The sequence below is a fragment of the Bubalus kerabau genome, chromosome 5 (genome assembly GCF_029407905.1).
Source record: "Bubalus kerabau isolate K-KA32 ecotype Philippines breed swamp buffalo chromosome 5, PCC_UOA_SB_1v2, whole genome shotgun sequence".
In the NCBI taxonomy this organism is placed as follows: Eukaryota; Metazoa; Chordata; class Mammalia; order Artiodactyla; family Bovidae; genus Bubalus; species Bubalus kerabau.
The window spans coordinates 116,756,893-116,781,334 of NC_073628.1; the positions used below are offsets into that span (position 1 = coordinate 116,756,893).

At 38.8% G+C, this 24,442-nt stretch overlaps 1 protein-coding gene across 2 annotated transcripts in view; it reads left to right on the forward strand.

The window, feature by feature from the left end:
* Positions 1–1,578: 1,578 nt before the first annotated feature.
* The window catches only part of XPR1 (xenotropic and polytropic retrovirus receptor 1), a 201,401-nt gene continuing 178,537 nt past the window's right edge, over positions 1,579–24,442 (forward strand). Inside the window, exon 1 of one of the 2 annotated variants that reach the window (XM_055582863.1) lies at positions 1,579–1,845. In XM_055582863.1, the coding sequence (XP_055438838.1) occupies positions 1,777–1,845 (69 nt within the window). In that variant the 5' untranslated portion in view covers positions 1,579–1,776. The remainder of the gene's footprint in view (positions 1,846–24,442) is intronic. The other variant, XM_055582862.1, reaches the window with a different exon arrangement.

The window sequence follows — 24,442 nt, forward strand, 5'->3', positions numbered from 1 at the left end:
TGTAAATCAACTATACTTCAATTAAACAAAGAGTCAGCCATTCTAATCCATATCTGGTAAAGGCTCAGCAATTTCTTTTGCAGCTGCTCCTGGTTTTGTCCTCCTAGGCACACCATGCAGCCACTTCTTTTCTGTGGTTGTTCCTTCTTCCTAGGAGCATGGACCTCTCTAGTCTGTCTTCTTCTCCTGGCAACACCTCCAGTAGAGGGGAACTGTCATGGTGAGCAGAGGGGTATAGTGCTAAGCTGAAAGGAGTCCTCACTCCTTCTCCTATTCTCCTTTTTTTGACCCCAATTACCCTTTCACCAGAAGTACCGTGGTTATAGTTCAAAATCAAGTCCTCCAGGTCAATCACTCCCACGCTCAAAGTAGTGCCAAGCTGTGTGAGTGATCTAACCTTTTACCAGAGGTTGAGGCTTTCTGTACAATAAAAGTCAGAAAGACTCATAGCCCATGACTGTTTTCCATCATGCATCATCCCTGTCCTGAGGAAATAACTGCAGAATCCGCACTGGCATGAATTAAGAGGAAGGGGAAAGGGGAAAAATACATGGAGGAAAAAACAAATATGCCAATAGTAGATGCTGATATCTTAGAATACTGTCCTAACCATTGTAATCCCTTAGCCTCTGAGTCTCATAAAAATTGTGAAAATTACAGAACAAAGTTCTGTACATGTAAGGTGTTTAGAATAGTATTTGTTACGTAGACAGTGAGAACCTAACAAATGTTAGTTATTATTAATATCATACAGGGCTCCTCCACTCATGGAAGGACCTTGGTTACTCTCCAAAATCAGGTCCTCCAGATCAGTTACTCCCACACTCAAAGTGGTGCCAAGCTGTGTGAGTGATCTGTTCTGCGTGCTCCCTGAGGACAGTCAGCCCGCATACTGTACTCATGTCTGGTCTCCCTGAGGGTGGGGTTCCAACCTTATCTCTAGAGGATTCTCTTTGCTTCCAACATGGGCTTCCCTCTCAACACCACTTCTAAGCTTAGTCACAAGCCCAGGTGGTAATCCCAGTTCTAGTTTGGGTCCATGTGTTGTTGTTGGCCTTTCTGGTATCCCCCGGACTAGATAACTACATTGAAATTCAGAAGCAGCATGTAATTTTTGGCACTGATGTCTTTAATTAAATTCAATAAGCATTTATTGAGCACCTAGAGAGTGTAAAATAGGGTTCCTTGAAATACATTTGGCCCTTAAGTATTTAGTCTGTTCTAGTTACTCAATTTGGATTAATGTCGATCCATCTTTCAGGGTTTTATGAAGAATAAATATTAAAATGGAAAAACATTTGCACAAATCTTTGCACATATAACGTATTGTGTGGATTATTGGTGCTACAGTATTAATATTAATTGCAATAACAACACTGTTGCTTCCCAGGCAGGCGGTAGCGAGCAGCTGTAAGGCCAACAGGAGCCAGACGGAAGAGGTCAGGGGAGGTGCCTTCAGCACGTCCGGCCCAGAAGGGGCGGAGCCTTAAAGAACATACCCAAATCCTGCCCCTTACTCCGCCCTTTTCGTCTGGGCGCGTAGGCGGTTACCATGGCGATGACGTATAGAGGGCGGGGCGGGGCGGGGCTATGGAGAGGAGGAGGAAGATGGCGGGAGGGCGGCTCTGAGGAGACCTCGGCGGCGGCGGAGGAGGAGAGAAGCGCAGTGCCGCGCCGCGCCGGGGCCCATGTGGGGAGGAGTCGGAGTCGCTGTTGCCGCCGCCGCCGCCGCCTGTAACTGCTGGACCCGAGTAGGAGTGAAGGGGAGACGGCAGGATGAAGTTCGCCGAGCACCTCTCCGCGCACATCACTCCCGAGTGGAGGAAGCAATATATCCAGTATGAGGTACCGGCGGCGGCCGGGGAGTGGGAGGACTTGGAGGGGCCACCATCTCGCAAGTCCCGACCTCCACCGCCGCCTTCCGCTCTTGCTGCTTCCCCCGTGCCCGGGCGGACTTTGACCCGGTGCGACGGGGAGCCACTGCGGCATCCTAGCCGCGGCCGGCCCCCTCCGGGCCCCGCTGACCTTCCCCTCCCCCGCAGCCCCGTTGCAGCCGGGGTAACGGATATGCAGGCTGCGGGCTGCGGGCCGGGAGGGACTGCACAGCCGGCCGGGGCTGAGGAATGGTGGTGGGAGGGAGAGCCGCAGGTAGCGGAGTCGGGGTGTGAAGGGTAGCCCGGGTACAGCGGTTCCGCGCTAATCCCTTCCTCTTCCCGCTCACCCTGACCTCTGGTCCCCACCCTGGGCGAGCGCCCCCTCTCCAAGGTTAGGTCTTGTTTCTTTCGGCTCACCTCTCCCCGAGGAATCTTCTTCCTAGATGAGCCCCTCCGGTGATTTCCTTCAATTCACAGAGCCCTTCTTCAGCTTTCCCCCACTTGCCCACTGTTGACAAAGGCTTTGTAACAGGGTCGAAACTTGATTTAAATGTGTATCACACGTGCGGTGGTTACAGTAGGCAAACATCGTAATCAACTGTTTTGTTTTGATAATAAGACGGTGACTCGTGTTTTCACTGATTTCATGAAGTATATAAAGTAATCATATCTTAGGTTTTGGCTCTTCGGTTTTGGAATGGAGTGAAGGGGAAGAGGAAGAAAGAAAGAGAAGGGAATTATTAACATTTTCAGGTTTTCTTCCCTAAAATTTTTGTTAGCTAGGGAGAAAAGTACTATCTTGTAAACAATGTACTTTTAAAACATTCCTGTGTATTACAGAAATCATGGCCCTCCTCACCCTTAATTTCTGTGATAACAGCTCCTGGACGGTATTTGATAGAGATAGTGATAAGGAACCATACGTTAATGAAAGGAAAAGTAAAGATAATGAGCCCATTTATGTATTCAGAAGCCAAGATACCTGAAGGGTTTTAAGCTTTGCAGTAGTTTATTCTCAGTGGCTGGCAGTTCAGCTCCTGGATAGAGAGACTTAATCTGTAACCTCCGGTAATTCACATCTGTGTTGTGTGCAGGAACAAAGAGTATAAAATCAATATGAACACAAATATGCTAGCTAGATTTTATGAATTAAGATATTTTGGTCTCTTTTTCATTTCTATTTTAAGTTCATTGAAAGGATGTTTAGGCAATCGCAGAAGTTTATTTATTCATATAACAGTTGTAAGAATTGAAGAAGGCAAGGAAAGAGACATATAAGTAGGTTAAACAGAACCTTGAAGATTGTAAAATAAATTCACCTGGTAACATACAGTATTTCATTATTGCCAGAAATGAAAGGCCTAGAGTTGTTAATGCTTTCTTTCACTTAATTTTCTTAGAGTGTTTTGTGACTACGTTTTGTAAGAATGAAATAAGGGAGAAGCTTTTCAGCCTGTAGAGCTCTTGATTTATTGTTTCTAATAACATTTGGTCAGTTTTAAAACCTTGGCTAGAGTCCAGATGATGGTTTTTATTGAAAGGAGGGTATTGGTCTTTCATCTTTCTAGTAGTAATTTTCAGCACCACTGCCAGTTCTTCATAGAACAGGGCATCCTGAAGCAACATCCTATATAGTATGGAATGCTTCGTTTGGGGAGAAGTAATAGTGACTGGTTGTATGCTGTGATTCATTTTAAGTATTACAGCTCTTAACTGTTTCATAGAATTGTATTAATTTGGAATACAATTTTTAGGGCTGGAAGGAGAAGCGTAAGACTTAAAGATGCAATTACCTCTTGATTTATAATATCAGCTTTGTGGCTGGAGTCATTCTGGTACTCAATTCACATACTGCATTTGGACACTAACTAGTCCTAGACGGTTTACTTTAAGTTGGTCAGAGAGGAACACATTTCATATGTATGACTTTGTTATTTTTTTCCTAGGCCAATTAAAAATTATTTTTTAAAAAATTCATTAATTGTAGATTATTAAAATTTTATTCTACAGAGAGTCCTTACTTTGTGACTTGGATCTTTCGTAAGCTCTTTATTTGGTAGGCAAAATTAATAAGGAGCACTTTTCTTTTTGAATTGGAGCCATTTTTTATACGGTTGGGATCTGTGTGTTGTATATTGTTGCTCAAGAGCTAGTGTTGTTCCTTTAAAAATAAAGAGGCATAAATAAGAATCTTTAGAGGAATTTGGCAGCCTAGAAACTTTGGGGAAAAAAGAATATCGTGAAAGATGTGAGCATTTGCTCGAGAGAAGAACCTTTTCATATGGCAGTAAAATGTAGTTTCTCACATATGAAGATGATGCTCTTGAAATACTGTTAGCAGAACAGACACTTGGATTTGTTTTTCCAGTACTGGTGATGAAATTTTGGTATATTACCCATGATTTCTAGTGTAGGCTGCTTTCTACTGCTGTGAACTGTTATGAACTGTTCAGCTATTTTGGTTTTCATGTCATTTTGCTGCATTAAATTTTACTTGAAACATCAGACCATTAGACAGAAGCTGAAAATGTTATTTTACCTCTATGATTGTATGTATTATTGTGTACACACAGTCATACAGTAAGTGCTAATTCTTGTATATGTTTGTCATGAAGCCATGGGGATAGGCTTTTTGCCTTTCCAGGCTTCTGTCCTCTTTCATAAAGTAATATAGGGTTAGAGCATTTTAAGGTCCATTGTAGTTCATAGGTTTTTGATTTAACTTTTAATGGGTTTCATTTTTTGGACTGTTAAAATTAGTGTTAGTGATCCATCAATATCCTGAAAATGATCAGTTTCTAATTTAAAAATGAACTGTGGAGTTCATAGACTCGATCTTCATAGATGGAATAATAAAGCATAAAAGAATAGAGCAACATGGAGAAATCATACAAAGAAAATTGGTTTGATTCATTTGTGAATAGTTTTTACAAAGAATAAAACACAAATGGAAAGAGGCTATCCCTGTTTCCAGTTATCTATTTGAGTATAAATCTTGGCATGCAATGCAGAACATCAATAAAAAATTTTCAAGAACACTTTTTAAAATTTAGAATCAGTGATTGCATACTTTAGAGCTCTGTAATTGATTAATCAAAATTAATTTAGACCAGTTTCCGCCAGACTAGTATGACCATGTTAATATTTTACAGAATATTAGCAAAAGAAGCAAATATATTTGGTGCCTTTGGCTGCTGACTTGTGTTTTCTTCCCTAGGGTCCTGTGCTGCTTTGGTTTCTCAGGAACCAGGAATGGTTTTGTCCGTGTACACTGTAATTTTGTAAGGTACTAAAATAATGAGGAATCTAAATTTCAGGATTTTAGAATTAAAAGGGGATTGACGGATTATCTGTCTCCTTGGTTTTTTCAGACGAAGAAATTAAGGTCCAAAAAGGTTAAATTACATGTCCAGTATCGTATATAGTCTCTTGAGCACAGAGGTGTAAGCATTGAGAGTCAGATCACCCTGACTGTGTCACCCTGATGAAATCACTTCCTCTTCTGGGCTTTAGGTTCTTCATCTGTAAAGTGAGAGAACTGGACTTGATTTCTAGGCTTACAACCCTCTAAGGACCCATATAGCTCCAAATTTCTGTACATTTTTATGGTTTCATTATGCTTGATATATGAAGATGATAGAACTTAAAGTATTACTATTAAAAGCATTCTTTTAAATTAATAATCTCTTCTCAAAAAAATTTGATGATTATCTTAATCTGTGAATGGAAGACTGACCCAATGAAACTTTTATTGAACTCAAATAAAAAGTGATGGTAATAGTTTTAATTTTTTTTGTTGCAAGATTTGGAAAGGATTCTGCATAATCTGCATATCCCTTTTTTCAAGTGTAAGGAAACACCATAACATTATTGTGATTTTCATTTATAGAACTCTCCCATGAGAACACTTGTGTTGCAGGCTTCAATTTCCCAAAGGAGTTATGTTGATTAGTTAGGGTTAACTTGCCTTGCTGGAAGTTGTTTGAAATTTCCAGTTTGGCCACCCGATGGGGCACAAACCACACTTTTCCTTTCAGGTACTTCTGCAAATGAAAGTACAGTATAGTATATTTAAAATAACATTTGTAAATGAGTATAGCAATAAGATGCCTGGTATTTACAAATGTTTCTTAAGTGAGTGAATTGTTGTATAAGATAGGAAGCTATTACTGTTATTTTCATTGTTTAATAAAGTATGTTAGGGTGAGTGTCCTGGAAAGATTATACTTGTCTGTCCATCCCTGAAGGTTGATTTTGGATCAGTTTTGGGGTGAAGGCCCATACCATAAGAACATAGAATCTTACTTGACCTGGGGTGATCATGGAAAATCATTCCTGGCTTCAAATTCAGTCCTAACCTGAAAAGCATTTGAGAGACTGATTAAGTTGTGCTGGCTAGGGGTTTCAAGTATATTTGCATCATAGCCCCAAAGGAGTGTACCCAACACTCCCATGAAGGCAGAGAAGGTAGTTTTAGAAGTGTTACTTATGTTCATTTTTATGTGTAAGACAGGAAGAAATGAAATTTTACTAACATTGAATAAATACATTGATGAGATGATCTCATTTGAGGAGGTAGTCTGAAGGAGAGTCAAGAATTGCTAATAGTTTTCTCACTTGTTTGTTCACTTTCAGCAAATAGCAGTTCAGTTTATGGTTGCTTATAGTTAGATGAATTTATGGATATTACCTAATTTTGACTAAACTAACCCATATAAAATGGACGTGAATTAAAGACTCCTGTAAAGAAGCCAATAATGCGAGTATACGTGAGCAACAAGAAAATGGCAGAGCTGACAGTTCTACTTCTAGTACTAGCTTTTTGTCAGCCAAATTACAGAGAAAGCAATGCTACTTTAATAGACCTAACAAGCTTGCCAGAAAGTTTCAAAATAATTAAAATAATTCTTCAAAATAAGATTTTAACATCCTTTGTCATCCATAGTGAACTTCACCCTAAATATATGTTATGTATTAGAGTATTCTGCATTGGAAGGTCAGTTTTCCAGCTTGTAGCCATTATCATTAACTGAATCTTGAAGTTTGAATTAGGCCTTTGAAATACTAAAAACTAGGATTTTAAAAAGCAGTGAAACTTTTCTGTTAGATTGTTCTTTAAAAGTATTGTTACTGATAATTTCTTAAGAGAGATTAAAAATATTTTTGTATTATTCACAAGTGAAAGCTTAAATTAGTTTATTATTGTCTCATCTTTTAAAACTTCCATTTAAAAATTCTATGTTTTATAATGTACACAGTTGTAGAAGGAGATAATTTATAAATAAATGTACGTATATTGGAGGTGCATGGTAAACTTTTTAAAAATAGTAACGTAACGAAAAAAGTTTGGAAGATTTTGCTCAAGTTGTACAGCTTAACTGGAGGTAGTTTGTGGGTTGCTTGGTATTTATTTAATTGGCCTTTGGGAGATTGTCAGAATTCACTAGGGGTCTTGCCTGGTTGTATTTTTGTTTTCAGGTCTTCCCCTTACCTAGTAAATGCTAAAAGAAGTCAAGTAGACAATGCTCATGAACAAATGCCTAAAAAAATTATTTATTCATTCAACACATATTTATAAGGGCTCTATTATGAGCTATAAGGCTGATAGCTTTGTCATTAAATTCTCTTTTATCTTAGAAAAAACCAAAAACCAATTTTTTGTGTGTATGTGTTTGGTTTTATATTTCAGTCATATTTCAAGCACATATTTCTTTTTGTGTGTGTGTGTTTTATTAGAGATTTTTATTTTTTACCAGTATCATGGTTGAAAAGTACATCTTACTTATTGTCTTAGTTTGCATTTCTTTAATTATGAATTAGGACAGTTATGTTTATCAAGATTTATCAGTCTTTTTCTATAAATTGCCTATTCCTACCCTTTATTCATCTTTTGTTGTGCTGTTTTTCCATATTCATTTATGACAGCTATTTGAATATTAAGAAGACAGCCTGGTGTCTGCAATGTATACTACAAATATTTTCCCAGGTTATTCGCCTTTTGAATTTACTAATGATTTTTTGTTAGATTAGAAATTTTACATTTTTATACAATCAGACTTAACATACATTTTTCATTTACGACTCCTAGTCCTCGTAAAGGAAGATTGTAGATTGAGGACTTGGAACATGGTTGTAAATTTGGATCACAATGTAAATAATATGGAAGAATTCTCCCTGGCTTTACAAACTTTTTATATGTTATACACCTTTAAATTTAATTGTTAATAGAAGGAAATTTGCTTACCTGTTTCTTCCTATCACTAGGCAGGTGTGGTATCTGTGGTATCAGAAAAGTCTTAAAAAGTTATTTATTATAGATCACGGGAAAGTTTAATTAACTTGCTGTAAGCATAACTTGCAATTTTCATATTATGTGTAATGAGAGGGACAGTGTGATGATTAAGAAAACATAGTCATCTCTTATTGAAGATGACCTGCAGAATTTAGAAAGACTGTAGACCATAAATAAGGAGATGTAAGTCCTTAGAACCAGTTCTGTCACTGAATATTCACAGATAATTAATGAACAAGTCATTTTCTTGAAGATTGAAGGCCTGAAATATAATCATACAGGAAAATGAGAAGCTTTTAGATTATTGTATGAATTACTTATTTAAACTAAATTGGTAAAGTTGTAATTCATGGAGTAATCCATGTGCTTTGTGAGTTTTTTCTATACCTTAGAGAAGTAATTCTTTAACTTTTTGGTCTTGGTACCATTTGAAACTCTTAAAAATTGTTAAAAAGATTCCAATATCTATTGATAATACTCTATAGTTGAAATTAAAACTGAGAGATGTGTGAAACACAGAGTGTACAAGCACACCTTCGACTAGGCTTCAGAGACGTGACATCACATTTCATGTGGCCTTTGGGAACTTCCACTGTGTACTCGTGAAAGAATGAGTGAAAAAAGCACATGAAGTTGTGGTATTGCAGTGGATAATGGGGGTCCTGCTGCTTGCTGCTCAAAAACCAATAAAGAGGCCAGGTTGGTGGAAAGAAAAGTTTGCTTTATTTTGGATGTCAGCAACAGCGGTGGGGGTGGGGTGGAGTGGGGTGGAGTGGGAGGAGTGGGGAGATGACACACTTATCCAAAGACCAATACTTGCCCCACTTCTTCTAGAATCAATGGACGAGAGGTTTTGTAGGCTTAGGGAGGGAGCTACAGGCAGAAACAGCACAGTCAGCTCTGACAGTTGTCTTGAAATTGATTATTGGTGATCTGACCAGCATCATTTCATATATTTTAAGTACAGATAGTCTGCAGTCCCATGGTCGGTTTGTTCCCATTTCCTTGAGGCCAGTTCTCAGAATTTTGGCACCTTATGTCATGGCTACAGTCTGGTCATCATGTAGTTAACTTTTCCTACGTGGTAGGGGTTTTAGTATCTGTAAGACAGCTTACAGGATATGGCTCAGACTATTCCATATCCCTTGAGAAGGGACTAAAGGTCTTTGACTATACTTTATAATGACTGGTGGTGATGGTTTAGTCGCTCAGTCATGTTCGACTCTTGCGACCCCATGGACTGTAGCCTGCCAGGGTACTCTGTCCATGGGATTCTCCAGGCACGAATACTGGAGTGGGTTGCTGTTTCCTTATCTAAAATAAAGCTGCGTGCTAAATTGCTTCAGTCTTGTCCAACTCTTTGCAACTCTGTGGACTGTAGCCTACCAGGCTCCTATGTCCATGGGGATTCTCCAGGCAAGTGTACTGGAATGGGTTGCTGTGCCCTCCTCCAAGGGATCGTCCCGACACAGGGATCAAACTTGGGTCTTCTTATGCCTCCCACATTGGCAGGCAGGTTCTTTACCACTAGCTCCACTTAGGAAACCTCAACATTTAACATGGATTCAATGAAAGTGAAAGTGGCTCAGTCACGTCCGACTCTTTGTGACCCCATGACCATATAGTCCATGGAATTCTCCAGGCCAGAATACTGGAGTGGGTAGCCATTCCCTGTCCAGGGGATCTTCCCAACCCAGAGATTGAACCCAGGTCTCCCGCATTGCAGGCAGGTTCTTTCCCAGCATTTTCTCACTTCTCTGATCAAACTTAATCTTTGACTAAAGTTTTTCCACAGATAAAAGGCAGGTTGAGGACGGTGTGGGAAAAGGTCGTAGGGTCCTGCTCCATTTCAGTATTATTATGAAAATAGTTTTGATCTTCTGGGTTCCCTGAGAGAGTTTCTAAGAGTTGCTGCCTTTGAACACACAACTCCTTTCAGAACATTTGGAGATTGCCTGAGAAAAAGCTCTCTAGTCTTAGGAAGCACATAAGAAGATAAAGAGAATCCCATGAGTGAGAATTCTCTTGTATATACCCCTGCACAGAATGATAGAGAAAAGAAAGTTGTCTTCTCTGGGATTCCCACTTCTAATCTCTATTCCTTGAACTGAATTAGTGGAAATGTGCTCTTTTTGTCATTAAGGAGAAAGGAATTAGCATTTATTGACCAGTTAGGAACCAGGTGTCAGCAGCTTTGTTACCTCATCTAATCTTCACAACAGTTTTGTGAGATAGATTTTTTTTTCTTTTTAACTTATTTTTTTACTGAAGGATAATTGCTTTACAGAGAGTTTTATAATTTACAGAGAGTTTTGTACATTACAGAGAGTTTTGTTGTTTTCTGTCAGACCTCAACATGAATCAGCTATAGGTATACATATATCCTCTCCTGTTTGAACCTCTCTCCCATCTCCCTCCCCATCCCACCCCTCTAGGTTGATACAGAGCCCCTGTTTGAGTTTCCTGAGCCATACAACAAATTCCTGTTGGCTAAGATAAGATTTTTTTGGGGCTCCAGAATCACTGCAGATGGTGACTGCAGCCATGAAATTAAAAGACCCTTACTCCTTGGAAGAAAAGTTATGATCAACCTAGACAGCGTATTAAAAAGCAGAGACATTGCTTTGCCAACAAAGGTCCGTCTAGTCAAGGCTGTGGTTTTTCCAGTAGTCATGTATAGATGTGAGAGTTGGACTATAAAGAAAGCTGAGCACCGAAGAATTGATGCTTTTGAACTGTGATGTTGAAGACGATTCTTGAGAGTCCCTTGGATTGCAAGGAGATCCAACCAGTCCATCCTAAAGGAAATCAATCCTGAATATTCATTGGAAGGACTGATGCTGAAGCTGAAACTCCAATACTTTGGCCACCTGCTGCCAAGAGCTGACTCATTGGAAAAGACCCTGATGCTGGGAAAGATTGAAGGCAGGAGGAGAAGGGGACGACAGAGGATGTGATGGTTGGATGGCATCACTGACTCAATGGAAATGAGTTTGAGTAAACTCCAGGAGTTGGTGATGGACAGGGAGGCCTGGTGTGCTGTGGTTCATGGGGTCGCAAAGAGTCGGACATGACTGAGCAACTGAACTGAAGATAGATGATTTATTATCTTCATTTTACTGATGAGGAAACTCAGGCTTAGAGAGACTAACCAACTTGTTCATGGCCATACACTTACTAAGTAGTAGAGACAGAATTTGAAATAAAATCTGTCATACTTGGGAGCTCTTGCCTTTATATGGGAATTGTAAATAGCAGTGGTGCTAACAGGGGCGGTAACAACAGCTGTTATTTTTTGAGTGCTTACTTTGTCAGTCACTATGGCATTACTTTAAAAACATCTCTTTATAGCAAGCTGTGTAGGTAGGTTTTTATGTTCACTCTGTTTGTAGAATGGGAACCTGAGTCTTAGAGCCATTCAGTAACTGATTATGTTGAAACTGCTAATTGTGGTTAGCAGATATGAGATTGAAAGAGCCCCTGCTCTTAATTCCTACACCCTGCTGGTTTATGAAAAATAAATAACTCCATCCATTTATGCATATATACGTTTAGGCACAGTCTCCAGCACCTGCTGAAGTAATGGCTGGTCTACTTTTAGTCCTAGGTCTGAGTTCTGCATGGTTTGGAGGTAGTAGAGTGTGGTCTGGAGGTTAGAGTTCACCTCTATTAATTTATTTTTTTCTCAAGATTATTGGTGTAACTCTTATGAGGTAGGCAGCTGTTAAACAGAGGAACTTATAAAGATGAGCCATAGGAAAAAGATAATGAGATATAGTGATAAGTGTAAAAGGAGGAAGATAAAGAAGAGTGAGCATAGCTGTTGCTATGCCACAGTTGTGGCTTTTTGCTTTTAAAGCATTCCATAGATCATGGAAGGAGAAGGCAATGGCACCCCACTCCAGTATTCTTGCCTGGAAAATCCCATGGACGGAGGAGCCTGGTAGGTTGCAGTCCATGGGGTCACCAAGTGTCAGACATGACTGAGCGACTTCACTTTCACTTTTCACTTTCATGCATTGGAAAAGGAAATGGCAACCTGCTCCAGTGTTCTTGCCTGGAGAATCCCAGGGACGGGGGAGCCTGGTGGGCTGCCGTCTGTGGGGTTGCACAGAGTCGGACACGACTGAAGCGACTTAGCAGCAGCAGCAGCATAGATCATGGAACGTCAGACCTGTAAGGAATTTCAGAGATTATTTAGGCCAGTTCCCTTTTTTACTTGAGTGGGAAATGAAGTCCAGAGAGGTTGTGATTCAAGGACACGTAGCTTTGGTTAGTGGCAGAGTTAACTCAATCACTCTGATTGATTTTATTGTTTAACCATTTTGCATCATGTACTTGTGTGTCAGTAATGCACGGAGAGGACAAACTCTGAAGCCATACTGCCTAGGTTCATATTCCAGCTGCACAATTTACTAACTGAGTGACCTCAGGCAAGTGATTCTATTAATTCCTCTCTGTTCTTCAGTTTCCTCATTTGTAAAATGGGGACAGTAATAGTAGTTACAGGACTTCTGTGAGGATTATATGAGTTAAAATATGAAAAGTGCTAATATAATGCCTATATTTGCTATTAAAATTATTTCTACTACAGAGTTCAGCGGTATTAGTTAAGCCTAGGTTAGCAGTATCTCTGTGAGGAAAACTGAGCCTCAAATTTTGTCCCTCTGGGCTTGTTCAGTTCAGGTTTTTGGAAAACGTCTCTATTGATTTTAGATATTATTCCTTTTACCTGTGATATTTATATTAATAAATTATCCTTTTTATATATAGTAAGAAATTCATGTGGGAGCAATCATATGGTTTTGAAAGAAATTTGTTCTCCTTGGTTACTTGTAACTTGTATTCATTTCGGTTATAGACTGTGCCTGCATATTCTTTTTTTTTTCAAGTGGGGTGACATTTACATGTGCCCTCTTAAGTATGTCTGAATAGCTTAAGTGTATAGCTTAAATTCAAAATCCTTTGAATTTTTAGTGGCTATCTAATTGTAGTTTGTTTCAGTTTTCTAATGAAAATTTTATTTTTTAATACTAGAATTGGTTTTAGAGTTGAAAAAGACCTTCTCAAGTCCTCTCACAGATGAATAAATTGAGGGCAGAAAGGCCAAAATATATGTATGGTCAGCCTCACAACTAGCTGATAGCAGAGCCTGGAATTAAAATACTGACCTCTTGCTCACTGGTATACCTTACTGAGGCTTATCACTGCTATATAAACATTTCTTTACTTTTAATTTTAAAAATTCATTTTCTTTGTAAGAGACCATATGAATTTAAATGTTCTTGTTAATTATTACTTACTCAGCATTAATATATTTATGTGAATCTGATCCTTTAGTTCACAGTAACAACCTCAGATTGTTCTTATGTGTGTCGTTTAAAAGACTAGATAAATAAGAGGCTCCAATTTAAAAATATTGTTTACTCGATTACAACCATTGCCCCATTTAGGTAGAAACCTATTTTAGGTGAGGAGATAGGACTGAGAAATTACGGTTAAGGCTTGAGGAGTTAGGTAGAGATGAGAGGAGGACTCAGGAAAGTTGAAGAATCATTTGCGCATTTCTCTGTAGCATACCTGAATGTTAACACAGGTTACATGTTACCTCCACATGAACAGCACCTCCCTCTCTACCCCCTGTCTCTTATAACATACTGCCAAGCTGAAGTCAGGGCATATCTGACTGGAGAAGATTAGAATATATAATATTAATCTACTAACTATTCATGATGTCCCCTTCCTCTTTTGAAAAAATAATAAAGTGACAACGATGATAATAACAACAGCTGATGTTCACTGAGTGTCTGTTGTGTCAGGTGTTTTATGTTTATCCGCACCCTCTAAGGTAGGTTTTGTTATCCTGTTTTAAGAAGTCACTGAATCTTAGATTGAGTAGATTGCTCAAGGTCACATAGCTGGTGAATGGTAAAACCAGAGTTCAAACACAGGTTTGTCTTATTTTACAGCCTGGATTCTTAACATGAGGCTACGTGGTCAGGATCTCGCAAGGGGCTGGTGGTGTAAAAATAGGTACATGCCTGTCCTAAAGGAGCTTGTAACTTGGTTGGTCTTCTAATCGTAGTATATTGTGATTATGTTACAGAGGAATGGCCGATTGATTTGCTTTGGAGAATCAAAGGTATTTATCTTGAAAGCTTTCACAGAAGTACTAGAGGTTCAGTAGGGTTTGTTGCCATGGTGAAGAGGGGACAGGACACTGAGGGCATTCTAGGCAGATAGAGTAATACTGAACGAAGGCACAGATAGGTGGAAGTACGCAAGCATATTAGTGAAATCTGGTTTAGTAGGTATGTTGGAGGGCTGATAGTGTGATTCGTACTGAGCTTTGAATACCATGTTGAGGACTTTAAATGTTTCCTGGTTGTGAACCACTAAGGATTTTAAAGAGACTTGGGGATAGGGGTCAATGCAAAGTGAAAATGTAGTTTAGATCCTGGAGATGCAGTGGGGAGACCAAGACCAAAGACAGGAAAACCAAATAGTATAGCCAAAAATAGTGAGAGCTTGAATTTACTACCTCATTTAATCAGTTTTCCCACACTTTAACATCTAAAATCAAGATATATCTTGTAATTAATTATCATAGATTAATTGGCAGACTTTTTTTCATTCTTAGAAGCACATAAAGGAATGGTGTATATTACTACTAAAGGGATCTTAGATTTTATGAAATAATGATAGTAATAATATATAATATTTACTGAAAGCTGGCTGTGTGTCAGGCAGAGTCGTACATACATGTTAGCATCCAGCATCTGGTAGTGTCTGGCATATTTAGAAACTTAAAAACAACAACAAAATAGAATGTAACTGAAACACTATGGGATCTGCCTGAGATGTCATTAAGGGATAAGAAAGAGAGATTTAGGAGAGCATCATTGAAGGCAGTCAGTGGAGAAAACAGGAAAAGCTCATGTTTATCTCCTATAGAGCGTGACTAGAGCTCTGGAAATGAGTTACTTTGGTATCAATTAGGAGAAGTTGGTCTTATTCTTTTAGTTTTGTTTATTCAGTGAAATGTGATCATTGATGACAAAATTGAGATGATAGTCTTTCTCCTGTTTTTCAATATTTGTATAATAGCAGGTAACAAAAGTATTGATAAGCAGGTGAATCACCACCTCTAATCACGTAGTTCACACATCTTTTGATTAAATCTTTCTTTTTGAGTAGAATAAGCTTATTTGAAATATTGGTATTTCAGATTATGCTGCCATTAGTTATTTGCTAAAGAGGATTGCAAGATTTTTTGTTTCTAGGATTTGTTTGCTTAGTATCATGGACTTTCAAAAATTCAGTTCTTGATAGATTCAGAAATTAGAAAGTGAATTGATTTAGAGACCACTGAAATTGAAATTGTGATAACCCTGTTATTGTAATTGTAATTTAATTGTAATTGTAATAACCCTGTTGGGCAAGTCATGTAGCCTTTCTGTGCCACAATTCTCTTATCCTTAAACTGGAAATAATAATATGTTTTACTTTTGGAGGATCATGTGAAATGAAATGAATCAATAATTGGAAAACAGGACAGGAGGTTTAATAGTTACTACACACAGTAAGTATTAGCCATTATTACATATCTATCCTTTGTGGTTTGAGTCTAACAGTTGAGCAGCATCTTGATTCGTTTACTGTTGACACAATTAGGGGAAGGTCAGTGAAACTGTAACTAGGAAAGGACAACTTAGACTGTTTATTCAATTATTGAACAAATGGAAGTGGAAAGAATTTTACCTTTTTAAAAAAGGCTATGGGAGTATCAGACCACCTGACCTGCCTCTTGAGAAACCTCTATGCAGGTCAGGAAGCAACAGTTAGAACTGGACATGGAACAACAGACTGGTTCCAAATAGGAAAAGGAGTATGTCAAGGCTGTATATTGTCACCCTGCTTATTTAACTTATATGCAGAGTACATCATGAGAAACACTGGACTGGATGAAGCACAGGCTAGAATCAAGATTCTCGCCAGGAGAAATATCAATAACTTCAGATATGCAGATGATACCACCCTTACGGCAGAAAGTGAAGAAGAACTAAAGAGCCTCTTGATGAAAGTGAAAGAAGACAGTGAAAAAATTGGCTTAAAGCTCAACATTCAGAAAACTAAGATCATGGCATCTGGTCCCATCACTTCATGGCAAATAGATGGGGAAACAGTGGCTGACTTTATTTTTCTGGGCTCCAAAATCACTGCAGATGGTGATTGCAGCCATGAAATGAAAAGATGCTTACTCCTTGGAAGGAAAGTTATGACCAACCTAGACAGCATATTAAAAAGCAGAGACTTGACTTTGTCAACAAAGGTCCGTCTAGTCAAGGCTATGGTTTTTCCAGTAGTCTTGGTATGGATGTTGGACTATAAAGGAAGCTGAGCACCGAAGAATTGATACCTTTGAATGGTGGCATTGGAGAAGACTCTTGAGAGTCCCTTAGACTGCAAGGAGATCCAACCAGTCCATCCTAAAGGAAATAAGTCCTGAACATTCATTGGAAGGACTGATGCTGAAGCTGAAACTCCCAGTATTTTGGTTACCTGCTGCCAAGAGCTGACTCATTTGAAAAGACCCTGATGCTGGGAAAGATTGAAGGCAGGAGGAGAAGGGGACGACAGAGGATAAGATGGTTGGATGGCATCATCGACTCAATGGACATGAGTTTGGGTGGACTCCAGGAGTTGGTGATGGACAGGGAGGCCTGGCGTGCCGCAGTTCATGGGGTTGCAGAGTTGGACATGACTGAGTGACTGAATTGAACTGAACTGAGTATTTCATAGAACATAAACTTTGTTACACTTGCTGATGGTTATTGATGAAAGAAAAAAAGATTATACATTTTTGAAAGATTTTTTGGTTTTTGGTAGAGGTGAAAAACTGGGAAGAAAATTGGTCACTTTTCCCTTTTTCTTTTGCATTTTTGTTGTAAGCCTTATTAAAATTTCCGAATTGGTTTGTAAGTGTAATGTATTAGAGAAAAAAGTGTTTTAGGGAAGGAAATTACTATCAAGTGCAGAATTTGGGCATTCCTTCTTGACCTTTCTTCTATTTTAGAGACAGTGTTATGTAATATGATAGGTTTTATGTTAGGAAAATTTATGAGACCATTGTTTAACCAACTTTATGTTTAAAAAATTTAAACAACATGATATCAATAATCAACAATAATAATTAAGTGCATATATTGTGAACTTGCCTTGTTAAACACACAATATCCTACTAAAGTATCATCCCCCTTCCAAGTTGCTTAATTGCAAACATACACAATATTTTAATAGTTAGATTTTTTAAATAAAAATATTATTGGTAAAGATAAAATAATACTATTAAACTTTTGTTTTGGCCATGCCATGCGGCATGCAGGACCTTAGTTCCCCATTCAGGGATCAAACCTGTGTCAGCTGCATTGGGAATACAGAGTCTTAACCACTGGACTGCTAGGGAAGTTCCTATTAGACATTTTTATTTTATTTTTTTTTAATTTTATTTTATTTTTAAACTTTACAAAATTGTATTAGTAGACATTTTTAAATGTATCACTTTTCTTTTGCTTAGCACAGTGATTTATGTAGGTGGTTTAATATTTATGCTTTAAATAACAGGTTGGATGGCTAGCCAGATATAGAGGTTGAAGGAGGGAAGAATTTAATACAATGGTTTAAACGTAAGGAAAGTGGTAAGAATTTAATACAGTGGTTTAAACGCAAGGAAAGTGGTAGAGACTAGCTACTTTAGGAGGTGGTAAATTCATGCTGATTTCATTTGTGAAATATCTATATGTAGAGATAACTACTAGCTGGAATTTGAAAAATTATATCAAAAGATAAGTCATTATAATTGAGATAGTAGTTAAAGAATTAAGTCACTAGTGGAAAGTATGTAACACAGAAAAAGAGAGACAGAGGAAGTCTTGGAAAATAAGTTGTCATAGGAGTTAAGGGTGTGAAGGGTAAATGGACTGTCAGCAGTGACATGCTTTGTAGACAGGTTAATCAGAATAAGGATTAAGGTAGGCCTTTGGATATGACAAAATTCTGAACACAGATTTTCTTCTGCTAACTTTATTCCAAGTTTGAAGAGGTTAAAAGTAATTTAGACAACATATCTGTACTTTTTGTTTGAGAAATTTATCTGTTAACAAGAATGATGAAAATGGGATGGAACCTTTAGGAATGAGTAGGATAAAGTAAAAAATTCTTTGAAAGATGTGTGGAGTCCATTCATCTTGAAGGCAGTAGAGAAGATAGCTTTAATTTTATCTAAATTTTTTGCTTTAATTGCATTTCCCTCATTTATTGGCTGTGGCCTTTTAAACAGTTATTTTATTTCTCTGAACCTCAGTTTTCTTGGTGCAAAATGAGGATAATATTTCCTTTCAAGATTATTATGAGAATTAGATATAATAATACATGAAAGGGCTTCCCAGGTGGCATAGTGGTAAAGAATCTGCCTGCCAAGCAGGAGATGTGGGTTTGATCCTTGGGTTGGGAGGATCCCCTGGAGAAGAAAATGGCAGCCCACTGAGGTATCCTTGGCAGGTGATCCCATAGACAGAAGAGCCTGGTAGGCTACAGTCCGTGGGATCGCAAAGAGTCAGACATGACTTAGTGACTAAATAGCAACAGTATATGAAATTGCCAGCAAGGGCCTGATCTGTAGAAGATACTTTTCAATAATGTATAGCTGTTAATTTCTATCATTAAAAATAAGCCATGCTTCTGCTGCTGCTGCTAAGTCGCTTCAGTCGTGTCCAATTCTGTGCGACCCCAGAAACAGCAGCCCACCAGGCTCCCCTGTCCCTGGGATTCTCCAGCCAAGAACGCTGGAGTGGGTTGCCATTTCCTTCTCCAATGCGTGAAAGTGAAGTCGTTCAGTCGTGTCCGACTCCCAGCGACCCCATGGACTGCAGCCTACCAGGCTCCTCCTTCCATGGGATCTTCCAGGCAAGAGTATTGGAGTGGGGTGCCATCGCCTTCTTTTATTCATTTATTCAGTAGATATTTATTTTAGGGTGTTGGTACTCAGTCTTTTAGTATACCAATACCCTCTTTCAATGTCATGAAATTCCTTGGAAACTAAATGATGATAGCTGGTAGTATTGAAATTGGAGCTGTGAACTGGTCTTGGACTCATGGATTAGAAACCATTTTTATGAAGTGTATAGGTGTATTGCAGAACCTTTGGGTTCCTTTTTTGTTTTCTTTCAGATAAACTAGCAAACTGTTCGTAAGAACAGAGTGGGAATTTTATGTTGCCATACTATTATATTTGGACAAAATTCAATGTTTTATCAACCTGTGTAAACCTTATATATTAAAGAGGACTGGAAGTCAAACACACTAGGAACTTTTCTTGTGGCTAGTAAATGAAAGAGGTTTGAATTTTGTGTGGCAATTAACAAAAATAATGAAAATTTGGACAAAAGAAATGACTTTGCATTTTGGTGTTTCATGAAACTAGAAATGCTATAAAATAATTAAATAAAAATAACATAGTTAACACTTTAAAAATTAACTGATGTGCTGATTTTGGATATTTAGGCTTTATGTTACAAAGTCTGTGCAGTTTACAAACATATTTTGACTTTTACTGTGATAGATGCTATGCCCCGTAAGAACTGAAGTGAGATTACTCTCTGCCCTTAGAGAATTTACAACTGTTACCACTGTGAATGTAAGAATGAACCATATAGGTTTAATTAGTTATAAAAGAACATTTGTTATCAGCTGCATGTTACTGTCAGAACAGGATCCTTAGGTAAGGAAGATGCTGATGTAATCTGTCAGATTTATTCTGTCCCAGCCCAGAAATGCAGCTATCTGATTTCTCAAGGGCATTCAGTGTAAGTTAAATTACCGTATTGGTGGCTGTGACTTACGGGAATGCAGTTTTGCTTGTTATTGCTAAATAAATCACTTCTTGAAATTGTCATAGTCTTCCTTTCCATAGTTTTTGTATCTTTATGTAAATATAAATTTTAGGTACTTTGATCAAGACAAGCCAAAGATGTTGGTTATGATCTAATAACATTACATTCTGTGATATAAAAATATTTTTCAAATATAGCCTCATGTATTAAATATCTGTTACTCTGTAACAAACTACCTATAACTACTGAAACAATAAGAAACATTTATTATCTTTCTGTGTGTAAAGAGTTTGGAAGCAGCTTAACTGGGTGATTCTGGCTCAGGATATTTTGTGAGGTTGTGGTCAAGATGTCAGTCAGGGCTGCAGTCATCTCAAGGCTTGCCGGGGACTGGATCCGATTCTAGAATAGCTCACTCAAATGGTTCACAAATTTGTGCTGACTTTTTTTTAGGAGGCCTCAGTTCCTTACCTCTTGGATCTCTCCATAGGGGTGCTTCAGTTTCTTCATGACTGGCTTTTTCTAGAGTGGGGAATCGAAGAAAGAGCAAGATGAATGCCGCAGTGCCTTTTATGGCCTAACCTTGGAAGGAGTATTCTGTCATGTATGCAGTATTCTATTGGCTGTACGCTCATGCATGCATGCTCAGTCGTGTCAGTCGTGTCCAACTCTGCAACCCCATGGACTGTAGCCCACCAGGCTCCTCTGTCCATGGGGATTTTCCAGGCAAGAATACTGGTAGCCATTCCCTTTTCCAGGGGATTTTCCTGACCCAGGGATCAAATCTGCAGCTCCCATGGCTCCTGCGTTGCAGGCAGATTCTTTACCGCTGAGCCAATGGAGAAGCCCCATTGGCTATACAGATCAGTCCTATTTAGTATGGAAGGGGATTGCACGAGAGTGTTACTACCAGGAGTTAGGAATCATTGGAGGCTATTTCAGAGGCTAGTTATTGCATCTGACATAAAAATCTAATGATTTAGAAAAGTGTTGGAAATAAAAAGGAGAGTATCAGAAAATTGAGAGGCCAAAATTAGAGGTAAATTTTAGAAAATAACATTTCACTCCAAATAATGGGTAACATGTCTTTTTCTCGAAACATGGATTAAAGAATGAGCAGTAGGAGTCCATTGAAATAGTTTAGGTGAGAGGATGGGAGAGAATGAAGTAAAAGAGGTTGGGGTGGTGGCATTGACTGAATCAGATCAAGGGAGGAGCATAAAAAAATGTTAACCCCCTAGGACAAGGATTTTTTTTTTCCTCATAGTATATCCCAGGTGCCTAAAACAGGCCTGGCACGTAGCAGATACACAAGTATTTACTGAAGGAGTGAGACAATAATTAAGATTGTTAATCTGTGTGATGTGGTTACTGGCAGTGACATTAACAGAAATAAAGACATGAAAAGTGTAGGCTTTGGGAAGAAAATGAATTTTAAACATTTTGTATATGTGTTAGCAGACATGTGGCTGAGGATTTAGATTAGGGAGATACCTACATAGAAATGGTAAAAACCATGTCAGTGGATATCACAGTATGTTAGGGAGGAAATGTATAAATACAGATATAACAAGACATACTCCAAGTTGGTTCTTCCTATTATAAATTACATATATTTTATACATTTAACAAATTCATTAATACTTTAATGTTGTGACAACTTTTGTATATTGAATTACCTTTTACTGATGGTGCTCAGTTAAGTCATGTTTCTTTGCAACCCCATAGATGGGATTTTCCAGGCAAGAATACTGGAATGGTTGCCATTTTCTTCTCCAGCTTGCTGATGGGATACATTTAAATTCCATGAAAATTGAGCCATGCGTAATGCTTCTACTATACTATAGGTGTCTAATATACTATAGGATTGTTAAGCATATATGAGAATACATTAATTTAAAATTTTATTAGATTAGATTATAAAGATTTCTATTTTTTTCTAACTTGACAGATTATTTCTATCATCAAAAACAGAGCTCAGTTAGTTTATTTGTATTTGGGGATAGAAATAAAGGTAAATTAGATAGTCATTCTTTGTACAGGACTCTTGAGAATGCCCAGTGCCCTCTTCTGAGGTTTATAATTTGATTTATAGAACTGTTCCTAGCACTTTAGTATCAGGAAAATATGACTGATTTCTGGATAGTGAGACAAACCAGGTCAAATGTAACTGACTTGCACATTATTCACAGACTACTCAGTATTTCTGGTGAAGAGATTAAAAGGGGAATATAGGGAATTTCATTCTGTCAGATCTCTCCACCATGACCTGCCCATCTTGGGTTGCCCCACGGGCATGGCTTAGTTTCATTGAGTTAGACAAGGCTGTGGTCCTAGTGTGATTAGATTGACTAGTTTTCTGTGAGTATGGTTTCAGTGTGTCTGCCCTCTGATGCCCTCTTGCAACACCTACCATCTTACTTGAGTTTCTCTTACCTTGGGCATGGGGTATCTCTTCACGGCTGCTCCAGCAAAGCGCAGCCGCTGCTCCTTACCTTGGACGAGGGGTATCCTCTCACTGCCGCCCTTCCTGACCTTCAACGTGGGATAGCTCCTCTAGGCCCTCCTGCGCCCGCGCAGCCACGGCTCCTTGGACATGGGGTTGGTCCTCCCAGCTGGATCATGGAAAAAGCAAGAGAGTTCCAGAAAAACATCTATTTCTGCTTTATTGACTATGCCAAAGCCTTTGACTGTGTGGATCACAATAAACTGTGGAAAATTCTGAAAGAGATGGGAATACCAGACCACCTGACTTGCCTCTTGAGAAACCTGTATGCAGGTCAGGAAGCAACACTTAGAAGTGGACATGGAACAACAGACTGGTTCCAAATAGGAAAAGGAGTACATCAAGGCTGTATATTGTCACCCTGCTTATTTAACTTCTATGCAGAGTACATCATGAGAAACGCTGGGCTGGAAGAAGCACAAGCTGGAATCAAGATTGCCAGGAAAAATATCAATAACCTCAGATATGCAGATGACACCACCCTTATGGCAGAAAGTGAAGAGGAACTAAAAAGCCTCTTGATGAAAGTGAAAGCAGAGAGTGAAAAAGTTGGCTTAAAGCTCAACATTCAGAAAACAAAGATCATGGCATCCGGTCCCATCACTTCATGGGAAATAGATGGGGAAACAGTGGAAACCATGTCAGACTTTATTTTTTGGGGCTCCAAAATCACTGCAGATGGTGAGTGCAGCCATGAAATTAAAAGACACTTACTCCTTGAAAGGAAAGTTATGACCAACCTAGATAGCATATTCAAAAGCAGAGACATTACTTTGCCAACAAAGGTTTGTCTAGTCAAAGCTATGGTTTTTCCTGTGGTCATGTATGGATGTGAGAGTTGGACTGTGAAGAAGGCTGAATGCCGAAGAATTGATGCTTTCGAGCTGTGGTGTTGGAGAAGACTCTTGAGCGTCCCTTGGACTGCAAGGAGATCCAACCAGTCCATTCTGAAGGAGATCAGCCCTGGGATTTCTTTGGAAGGAATGATGCTAAAGCTGAAACTCCAGTACTTTGGCCACCTCATGCGAAGAGTTGACTCATTGGAAAAGACTCTGATGCTGGGAGGGATTGGGGGCAGGAGGAGAAGGGGACGACAGAGGATGAGATGGCTGGATGGCATTGCTGACTCGATGGACGTGTCTCAGTGAACTCCGGGAATTGGTGATGGACAGGGAGGCCTGGTGTGCTGCGATTCATGGGGTCGCAAAGAGTCAGACACAACTGAGTGACTGAACTGAACTGAACTGATGGGGGATTTCCTGGTAGTTGAGTAGTTAAGAATCCACCTTCCAATGCAGGGGATGTGGGTTCAATCCCTGGTCGGGGAACTAAAATCTCATATGCCACAGGGCAACTAAGCCCACATGCTGCAATGAAGAGCCCCTGCGGCCATAAATAAGTGATAAAAAGAAAGGGAATACACAAAGAAGATAAGAGATAATTGGAGAGTGTTTCTGGGGAGTGTAGATCAGGCATAGTGTACATATTTTTAAGTATATATCAAAATTATAGTCAGTGCCATTTGAAAAAATCTTATGTAAATTTTATTGAATTATTAAGCTCTGTTAACAGGGATAATGCTTCCTTTAAAGGTTTATAACAAATATTCCTTGCCCTTTCTCTTCAAATGCCTGTGTTTATTTTATTGTTCATTAATCCAGTAATTGGATTGCAGTGTGCTTGCTTTGGATGTTGAAGCGTATGTGAAAAATATAAATTAGATATTTTGTTAATGAAGATGATAATATTTATGGTATGTCATGTGCGAGGCTAATAGCAAGTTGACACAGTAGGAATCTTTCTACCCTGAATACTCATTGAAAGGACTGATGCTGAATCTGATGCTCCAATACTTTGGCCACCTGATGCGAAGAGCCAG